Source organism: Dromaius novaehollandiae, chromosome 17 (assembly GCF_036370855.1).
Source record: "Dromaius novaehollandiae isolate bDroNov1 chromosome 17, bDroNov1.hap1, whole genome shotgun sequence".
In the NCBI taxonomy this organism is placed as follows: domain Eukaryota; kingdom Metazoa; phylum Chordata; class Aves; order Casuariiformes; family Dromaiidae; genus Dromaius; species Dromaius novaehollandiae.
Window position 1 is genome coordinate 4,411,208 of NC_088114.1, and position 9,920 is coordinate 4,421,127.

General features: G+C 46.9%; 2 protein-coding genes across 2 annotated transcripts; one reads left to right on the forward strand and one right to left on the reverse strand.

Moving 5' to 3' along the window:
- Positions 1-2,523: 2,523 nt before the first annotated feature.
- RILPL2 (Rab interacting lysosomal protein like 2) lies at positions 2,524-6,774 on the reverse strand. Its single transcript, XM_026114663.2, has 4 exons — positions 6,228-6,774; positions 5,533-5,684; positions 3,283-3,393; positions 2,524-2,808 (listed from the first exon to the last, which is right to left on the reverse strand). The coding sequence occupies exons 1-4, from the start codon at positions 6,639-6,641 to the stop codon at positions 2,784-2,786; spliced, it is 702 nt and encodes a 233-aa protein (XP_025970448.2). The 5' UTR covers positions 6,642-6,774; the 3' UTR covers positions 2,524-2,783.
- An 80-nt stretch (positions 6,775-6,854) lies between these two features.
- SNRNP35 (small nuclear ribonucleoprotein U11/U12 subunit 35) lies at positions 6,855-8,688 on the forward strand. The gene is made up of 2 exons (XM_026114513.2): positions 6,855-6,982; positions 7,456-8,688. The coding sequence occupies exon 2, from the start codon at positions 7,459-7,461 to the stop codon at positions 8,254-8,256; it is 798 nt and encodes a 265-aa protein (XP_025970298.1). The 5' UTR covers positions 6,855-6,982; positions 7,456-7,458; the 3' UTR covers positions 8,257-8,688.
- The last annotated feature ends 1,232 nt before the right edge of the window (positions 8,689-9,920 follow it).

The following is a 9,920-nucleotide window of genomic DNA, read 5'->3' on the forward strand; positions in this document are numbered from 1 at the left end:
GTGGCTGCTATAGTACCTGTCTCCATTGCAGTTCGTTAGCATTTTGAAAGCAAGCTGTAAAAATCGTTAGGCGTTAAACACTTAGTATTATTTACCATTTAACCCAAGGCAGGCTCAGCAAAAAAAAGCCTGTGTATTTCCGTTGTTTTTGAAGAACTAACTGGAGACCTGTTGTCTTACATGTATTGAGTTACAGGTAAGCTTTTTTGGCTGACTGAGTTGGCACTGATTTCTCTCTGGTCTCAGTAACAGACCCTACAGCAGTGTACAGTATTCTGTTCCACTAGAGTGCTTCCCTGAAGGCAAAATTGGAATCAAAATGCTTCTTTCTTAAACATTTACTTGTTCCCTATCAGATCAAATAGCTTAAAACCTCTGTTCTTCACCATCACTTTTGTAAACAAGAAAGAGTGAGAGGATCTCTCCTGATTTCATTTAAAAAAAAAAAAAAAAAAAAAAGAAAAACTCTGAAAAGCTTAACTGGTAATGAAGTGGCACTGCATCAGAAGATAGTAATAAAGCTGATGTTGCACTGAACACATCTTCCACTTTTCTAGGAGTTGCTATACATATATACATATATATACACATACATATATATGTATATATAAATATATATATTTTTATATATATAAATAAATATATATAAAACAAAACACATTTCACAGAAACTTACAGTTTTGATTTTTACCCCTGTGCCTTATGGGAAGGATTAATCTTCTAGCAAGGTGTAAAGCACCTAAGAGGGAAAGATGCCCTTTGCTTGGGGGCTGAACTGCTTCCATCAGGCTGGTATGGCTTTGCCAGAGGCAGCAGGGTTGGTCTAAGAGGGCTGTAGCCTCTTCTGTTATAGCCATAGCCAAGGAATTTGCTCCTTTTTTTGAAGGAGAAGCTACGCAGCGCACTTGATGCTAGAGTGGGTGCAGCTTTGATAGTACTGAGAAAAAGAATAATCCAAAAAGGTTGGGGTGCTCTCCCACCTACTTTAAAACAAGAACTGAGACTTAACAGTTGATTAAAAAAACATGTCCAGTGGTAAATTGAAAATAATTGCAGTGTTTGTTTTATCTCCTTCAACTGTTTGCAAAGAGTGGCTTAGAGCTACATTACAGTCTTCTGTGCCTCTTGGCAAATTGATTCTCTGACACAGCTCTGTTTAGTCTGTGCAATTTGTTAGCTGAAGTTGTTCCATTAAGATCTAATAGAGTGATTAGTGCTTTTAGGCATATAATTGTCACCCTCTCTTTAAAGGGACTTGGAAAATATGTCTCCGGATAACTCCATCCTCTAGTCTCCTATTTTGAGTGGTTTAAGAACGTGCATAAACTTCCTCTTTCAGCTTGCAGATGTGTCCTGGCTGCTGCTGATGCATGCTTGCTTGCTTTCTACACATTATCTCTGATGTAAAACACAGTAAATTCCCTCCCTCCTTCTCTGCTCTAAAATGCACATGGTAACTTACTGTAGCAGTTCTGTGCACTGGCTGTCAACTGTAAACTTACCTAGATCAGACATTTCTGATGTTGCCTCGCTGATGTGCAGTTGCTAGCAAATTCTTGCTGAAATGAGGCTGCAGTTCCACCTTCTGCAAAGCCACATTCACATCTGCATTGTACTGCTGAGCATATATGTGTGTGTGAGGTGTCCTACATTCTTCCTGCTACTAGAATGAGGGGGAATCAGAAGATTTCAGGTCCTGCTTTCATTGCTGAAGAGAATAAGAGCATAGTCTTGATTCCTGTCATTGCTCTTCTTTGTCTTTTCAGGCTTTTATGCTCTTGAAGTGAATTTCTGCTTTTCTAGATATGAAACCTAGTTAGTATTTTTCAGACTTATCTCTTCTGCTCCTGTTTGCCCTGTATACTTCCACTAATGCTAAAATCTCATTACCTAGGCTAATACACAGCTTGTATCACTTAATGGAAAAACAGAACAGAACTCGTGGAAAAGTGAAACTCTTATCTACCAAAGAAGAGCTTTAGCTGTCAGAAATGAACTGTCTGGTGCATCTGCTCCAGTTGGAGAGTGCCTGAACATGTCTGAAATGACATCAGTCCTTGATGTGAACAGAGCAGGGTGCAGCAGCTTTGTCCTCCCTTGCTGTGCTCTCCTCTGGCATCTTTCACCCTGACCCCAGTGGGCCACCCTGTGTGTGCAAGTTCTGTTGTCACAATCTAATCACATCTTTCTTTAAGGGAGTGACAAGATCTGCTTGTTACTGCCCATGTGCTGCCCATCTAATGTGAAGATAGACATGGAACAAAAACCAACTCTGAGGCTTTCTTGAAGTGGTGCTGTTAGCCTAAGGGGGAAGAATTACTTTCCACATAAGATCACTGGGGCATGTGACTGGAATGGGTGCTTTTTTTCTAGTGCTTCTCTTTATGAATGCACTTGTGAATGGCATGTCCCTTAAAAATAAAGCATCTAAATCTTGCAAAATCATTTAGGCTGAGTATTTTGATAAGTGGACAGGATAAATGTGTGGTAGTACATATGCTCTTTTAAATAAGACTAAAAAAATTTGTATAAAGATTTATTCTCTGCATGTGGGGAATGTCTAGCAGGAATCTAGCAAATAGAAAAATTATGAACATCATAGAACAGTTTCTAAAAAAGCAAAGTATAATCTATTCTGAAAATATTATACAAAAACAGTATTTATGAGACTGCTTATTCTCCACAGCAAGAGTGATGCCTCCAGTGCTTGGCTTCTATCAACTCCTTTAGATGCTTTAAACAGTGCCATTTCTGAGCAGAAGTGGTTAAGTTCTCATTCATGTTCATTTTCCATGTTTAAAAGAGAACCTGCAGAAAAAAAAAGAAAAAAAAGAAGAAACAATGCTTACAAATGAAAGAGCAAGGGCTATGCAGTGAGACTGTTGTGTCAACGTGTTCTGCTATTTTTGGGAACTTAAAGGACACGGTCTGAGCTTGTGGGCACTGCATACAGCTGCTTGCATACAATGTTAACAAATCTCCAGGGACAGCTGGCATGTTCCCACAGCAGAGTCCTAATGTGCTAACAGGAAAGGCAACACATTCACGTAGCTCTGTTCAAAAATGCTGATTCTTCCTGGGAAAAAGTGAGGCCCTGCTTGTCCGGGTGGAGGTTGCTCTCCTGTGCTTTTTGCACAGGAATGGATTTCTCCATCAGGCTTTAATTTTACACACAGAGAGAGAAGGAGAAAATAGTATCTAGCCAACTAGGCCAAAGTTCAAAATTCATGTGAAACATGCCCTTTTCCCATCTTCTGCCAGAAGAGATGCGGAGATACTTACAGCCGTTTGATGATCGTCTTGTCTTCGCTGTCCTTACTGGTGCCAGGGCTGCTGCCACTGGATTCTGTTTCCAGTTTCTCAGTTTGGTCCCTTCTCTGTGAGATGATCCCACTAGTAAAAGAAGTGGATTTATTTATTTTTCATGGGTCCGTGCATGGTGTGACATTGCTGTCTACATTTAAACCCTTCACTTGGCAGCTTGTGACACAGGTGAATGGGTGCTCACAGAACAGTCATGTTTGCAGGTCTTCTCTGTCAGGAGGAAAGCCGGCCTACATGGAGACAACTTAAAAATGCTATGAAGGAGGGCCCTTCAAAATGAGAGGAATGTGCAGTGCAGCTAGAGCTCTTTGAATTCAGACTCCAATTCAGGAAAGACCTTGAGTTCCCATTTCCATTCTGCTGAAGGCAGTTGGGTGAAGTCAGTGTGTTAGGAGATGGCCTGGCCTAGTGCTTGTAATGAACAGTTATTATTTTCCTTGTATAAGATAATTTTGCTTAGGATATGCTTTAATGAGAATACTAAGAAATTTACTGTCCTAAGCTGACCTCATTTGTTTTAAGAGCTGAACAGATCAAAGCTGTGGCTGAGAGGCTGAAAGTAGCTAAGCAACATTGTTCAGGACCTTGAAAACAAAAATATGAGCAAATTTCTAGAAATTGGTGAGAATGCCTGGCATCATGAGATAATTTGGGGGCAGATTCTCCTCTGAGCGAAACAAGGCTCCAAGCTGTTTGGCTCATGCTGAAGATGTCTAATATCTGCACCATATTTTTACTCAAAAATCATAATTAAAAAAATGTAAACCCCAAACATCAATCAGTCTCACTAAACTATTCTTTGTGAGAATGTCAGATATCTTATGCTACATATCACTTATTCAGGCTATACACAAGACATTTTAGAACACAGTGTTCGTATTGTCCTCTTCACCTGCATGACTGCTCTTCATGTCTGTACAATATAATTGAGGTTTTATGTGCATGTTTAAAGGGAAGGGGGTTTTGGTTTAACCCTCTGAACACTGTATGAGGAAATTACCACATAGAATTGCTTGAACTGAAAAGCAGCCCTGACACTCTCTCTGGGTACAAAGTACTGTGACTTAACTCATTCACTCATAAATTAAAAATATTCATGTTGTTAATTTTTAACTTGGCCTGTAATGAGTTGAGCAACGCAGCTGGAAAATCAAAGGCAGGAAGCCATTCCAATGGCCGTACAGCAAAGGCAGTGAGCTGAGCTAGGGAAGGAGGTGCTTCGCTGTGTTATGGGAAGTCCTGCTGAGCAGGCAGCTTGTAAACTGACTTCTTGGCTTCAACTTTAACTTCATGGCTTAACCTATTACAGACAAGGCAAAGGTCAGACTTACTGTGTGTAAGAGGTTGTTGCTGAGATATCTCAACTGAAATCTAATGTGCTCAGGAATCTTGTGCCTAGAGTAAGAAGTAATTTCTTGCCCCAAAGAGCTTACAGGATAAACAGATGGTGGGGGCGAGAACAGAGCCTCGGAGATGAAATAAATTTGTAACACCAAGAGCAAGACCCTGCCTGCGTCCCATCCTTTGGATCAAACTGGTTCTCCCAGGCTGCTCTCTTCTAGAAAGATCCTTCCCCGAAAGGCCTTTTTTTCCCACAAGTTAAGTACCTTACACAACTTCCTGTTGGCAGTCTTAAATAAAAGAAATGCACAGCTCTCATGCTGAATGATGGTGAAAGGGTTTAATATTCTTTCTACATCAATGCCATATGTATTCTGGAGGCGAAGGAATGGTAGATAGACTAGCATACACGCATCTATACAGCAGCAAGTTGGAGGAGGAAGTAAACTTTGACTAAAGCAGAGGTGGAAATCCCCATGCTCTTTGGTTGTAGCTAGGCTTTTCACAAGAATAGTATGTGTGCAGCTGCTGCGATTGTATAGGTCAGTGTACATGCATGAGAATCCAGCTTGCATGTGGAGTTGTAGTAACTGTACTTAGGCTTTCCCTTATACAATTATGGGAATAGGCTGTTAATTGCACAGAAGGAGAGAATTTAGTTTTAAAAAACTATGTTGCATAGAGCCTTCATCTTTTCCCATTTTTCTTTGCCCTTCTATATGCTTTTGGGAGCACAGATATCTCTTCTCATAAGTTTCGACAATGCCTAGTCCAATCTAGGTGCTCAAACGTGCAACACTCATCTGATAAGCTCACCAGACAAGGAGTAAATGTTATAGACAGTTCTTTGCTGACTTCATGATATACCTCTTATAGCACTGTAGCTCCTCCTGCACCACGAGAAGCTGAGCTTTCAGCTGGTTACGCTCCTGCAGTACCTCTCGCAGCTCTCGTAACGTGAACCGGGGGCGATCGGGATCTGTGAGGTCTATTACCATTTTGTCTGGTCCAAGGCTGAGCTGTAAAATAAAATGGTGATCATGATCTTGTAACTTGTCAAAAGAGGCTGTTCCTCGAGTAAAAACTATCCATTTTATAACTGTATAGTAATTGCTACAAACAGTGCGAGTTCATCGCAATCTTGATTTTTCAAGCAGTTAATTATAAATTTTCATCATAGTTTTGTGAGATGTAAAGATGGGTTTTGCAAGTATTTTTTACATCTTAATGTATGCATTTCCCAGCCAAGAATAGGGCCCAGTGGTGACACTGTCTGACCACATCTAAAACCAAAGCCTGTCCCAAAGAACCTGCAATCTAGCTTTACAAAGAAACTGCTGTTAACAGCTTTTCTGGTGCTGAGAGAGAGAAGCTGAGCAATTTGCCTAACAACGATCCTCCGTAGCAGAGAACACCGAGAGCTGAATCCTCCTCTGCTCATTTGAGCCCTCTGCGGTAACATCTTTTTCGGCCACCCGCCTCAGCCTTCCCCGCACTAACAGCTACCTAAGCGACGCCGGCAGCCCGGGCGGGCCGGGGGCCGCGGCGGGGCCCGGACCCACCTGCTGGGCGCTGCCCCGCGCCCCCTCGTCGCGCGGCGCCGCCGCCTCCTGCCGCTCCCGGGCCGCGCCGCCGCGGCTCACCAGCGCTTCCAGCATCTCCAGCACCCGCACGATGCGGAACTGCAGCCGCGCCACGGCGGCCGCCACGGCGGGGCCGCCGCCGAGCTGCAGCAGGTCGCGGCCCACCACGTAGGAGATGTCGTACACGTCCCCGGCCGTCAGCTGGAAGGGGCTCTTGGCCAGGGCGCTCTCCGGGCCGCCTTCCTCCTCATCCTCCCCCCCATCCTCCTCCTCCTCCTCCTCCCGGCGGCGCTGCATGCCCGCCGAGGCCCGGCGCCAGCTCCCTTCCTGCGGGGGCCGGGGCGGCGCCGGCGGCGGGGCCTGCGGGCGGCGCGGCCCCCCCGGCGTTTCCATGGGGCAGGCCGCGGCGCGGCCGCATGTCCGGCCCTGCGCGCTCCCCGGGGGAGGGGGCTCCTCGGCCGGCGGGGAGGGCAGCCCGCCCCCGCGTAACGGGGCCGCCCGGGGGGAGGGAGGGGGGCGGGGCACTAACGGTAACAGCCCCGCCGCGCTCCCGCCACGCGGGCGGGGCGGGGCCAGGCCACGCGGGGGGGGGGGGGGGTTGAAGGGGGGAGGTAAATCCATCTGCGTTTCCCCAGCGGCGCTTTCGGCCGCCCGGGTTTCCCGCTGTCCATCCCGGGCTGTGGCGAATCGGCCTCCGCCAACGCGCAGCTAACGCCGTGCCCGCGCCGCCGGAGGTGAGCAGCGCCGCGCGGGGGCCCGTCAGCGGCGGGGCGGCCCCAAGGCGGGGGGAGGGGGGTTAACGGGCCCCGCGGGGCCGCCCCGAGGCGGGGGGAGGTTAACGGTTCCTGCCGGGCTGCCCTAAGGCGGGGGGGGAGGGAAGGGGAAGGGGAAGGGGAGGGGGGGACGGGGCCAGGCCGCAAGGCCGGAGCTCTGCCTGGGCTCTCCCCGTCGTGGCCCTGCCCCGGGGGGTGAAGTGCCGCCCCCGGAGGGCAGCGCGGAGCGGGCCACCCTCCTGGGGTGCCTGGCTGGGCACGGCTGGCCCTCGGCACCGCTGTCGCTGCTGCTTGGCCTCGCTCACCTCTGGCAGGGGCAGCGTGAGGCGCCGGTGTCCCTGGGGAAAGGGCTCCGCTGAGCGCGATGTACAGTCTGAATTCACAGACAGCCTGCAGCCTGTGTGTGACGGGCGACGCTTGCGTTCCTTCACCAGGCAATGACTGACTGGGCCCCCATAGCCAAGGAGTACGACCCCCTCAAAGCCGGGAGCATCGATGGCACCGATGAAGAGCCCCACGACCGTGCCATATGGAGGGCTATGCTGGCGCGGTACGTACCCAACAAGGGAGTCGCGGGAGATCCTCACCTCACCCTGTTTGTAGCTAGGCTCAATCTTCAAACAACGGAAGAGAAATTGAAGGAGGTTTTTTCCCGGTATGGAGATATCAGAAAGATCCGGCTGGTTAGAGACTTAGTTACAGGATTTTCCAAGGGTTATGCGTTTATTGAATACAAAGAGGAGCGTGCTCTGTTGAAGGCCCACAGGGATGCCAACAGGCTGGTTATTGACCAGCATGAGATCTTTGTGGACTTTGAATTGGAAAGGACTCTCAAAGGGTGGATTCCTCGGAGGCTTGGAGGCGGTTTTGGAGGCAAAAAAGAATCTGGGCAGCTACGATTTGGAGGACGGGACAGACCTTTCCGAAAGCCCATCAATTTGCCAACCATGAAAAATGATTTCTACGGAGAGGGATCAGCAGAGAAAAGAAACTGGTCTCGTGAAGGAACAAGGGACTGGAGAACAAGAGATCGAGACCATGAAAGGAGCAGAGACAAGAGGTGGCCGGAAAGGGAGCGGTCATGGGCTTGGAGTGAAAGCGAAAGAGAGAGGGACTCCAAAGAAGACAGGAGCAGAGGGAGAGAGAGGAAGGACAGAGACAGGAAAGACAGGGATAGAGACCGGAGCAGGGAAAGAGATTCCAAGAAACAAAGAGATGATGATAAGCATCGATAGGTGAAGGTGCCTTGTCTGTAATTATGGGAAGTTTGGGCATGGTGTCTACTGCCATATTTCTCTCAAATAGTGTGAACCAAGTCCTGCTGCTCCAACGACTGGCACTTTTTGGGCCAGGCTGGGACCCACCTCTGCTGTCATGGTAAATGAACTGGGAAGGAAGGAGGTGGGATGCAGCAGGCTTCCAGCCTCACGAGCTCTGGATAAAGCTGGTGTGCAGCCTTCTGGCAGTCATGGATGGGTTTGAGTTGCAGAGGTTGTCTTCAGCTTAGGGCTGTGACCTGCATTCACTGAGCAACTGTGATGTTACTGTCCTCTGCCTGTGACGATTATCTGCTATAAGCTCTTTGTATTTCTGTTTCTAATACAATTAAGATACTTGCTGTTGAGTCTTTCTTCAGAGAAATTAAACATTTCTATTAATATTCTGAACCAGTGAATGCTATAAGAAATGCACAGCGTGTACTGGCATGCCAGGCATCCCGGTGAAATTGAGTACACCCCTCACTTGGTACCCATCTGGCTGCTTGGAGTGGGGTTCATGAGAGCGCCATCCTTAATTATTTATGTGCCAGATGTCCATGCTCATTTTGCAAGACAAATGGCCTTTACGAAGTCACTTGTTGAAGAAATAGCAATGAAATAGCAAGGAATAGCAACAAACCAAGCTTCTTAAAAATGTGGCCCGTAACAAAAGCTGATGGGAGGTGACATATTTTCTTGAAGACACTGGGACAGGTGAGATCCTTAGTAATACTGTATCCTTGACTAGTTCTGTGAGCTGTGAGAGGGAAGCATATAGTAAAAGGTATTTTTATATTTCACGGGAGAGTACCGCTCCCTGTTATTAGTGGCATGCACACTAAAGAGTAGTTAAACAGGTTAGAAAACTCCTAATTTCCTGATTAATAGATGCTGTAACGTTGACAGTCACTGAAGGAAACCATTGGGGTGTCTCCACGTATCCCTTTGTTTTTAAACCTCTGCAGTAGTAAAACCCCTTGTGGTGATTCCAGAATATTTCCTAATGCATTTTAAACTATATTTTTGTCAGCCTTTGAGTGGCATTTCCCGCTACTCATGCTCTAGTCTACATCTCTCAGTGGTACTTGCATCCCTTGTTTTGAGATCTGTTTGGTTCCTAGTGTAAATTAAGTATTCTGTTGATATCTAGCTGCTTGCAGCAGTGAGGGACCTTTCCTCTACCTAAGGACTACCGTGGTGTAGGGAATTCAGTGCTGTCCCTTTCTGGTTCGTTGGTGGGGTTTTTTTCCCTGGAAAAACCGTTTGAGCCTAAAGGGAAGACACAGCAGTGTCATGCTGCTGCTTTCTGCTGTTTAAGGCTTTCTTTGTGTGGTAAAAGCCTACAGGAAGATGAAGGTGTCTTTTCCACTGTGGGGACTGAGCTGTGTAATTCAGGCTCCTCTTAAATGGTTAGATACAACAACAGAAGTGACTCGTGCATCTTCTTTCAGACACTTTTTTCTTTTTTGCTTTTTATATGAAATTCTTCTATCCTAAACATTGCCCAGTTTGAGGCCCTATTTCCATGAAGAGCTTTTTTTCTGCAAGGGAGAAGACAGACCCCTAAACTGCATCCCCAACAGCAGACAGCACTTGGAGGCCTTCCGCAAAGGACACAAAGGACGCAAGTCTTTCAGAAA

Bases quoted from the DNA above. Each gene is read 5' to 3' on its own strand.
- RILPL2 (XM_026114663.2), bottom strand. From the start codon at position 6,641: ATGGAAACGCCGGGGGGGCCGCGCCGCCCGCAGGCCCCGCCGCCGGCG. The intron at 3,394-5,532 runs GTATATCATGAA...TTCTTTTACTAG, and splicing joins GAGCTACAGTGCTATAAGAG to TGGGATCATCTCACAGAGAA. The intron at 2,809-3,282 runs GTAAGTATCTCC...TTTTTTCTGCAG, and splicing joins AAGACGATCATCAAACGGCT to GTTCTCTTTTAAACATGGAA.
- SNRNP35 (XM_026114513.2), top strand. From the start codon at position 7,459: ATGACTGACTGGGCCCCCATAGCCAAGGAGTACGACCCCCTCAAAGCC.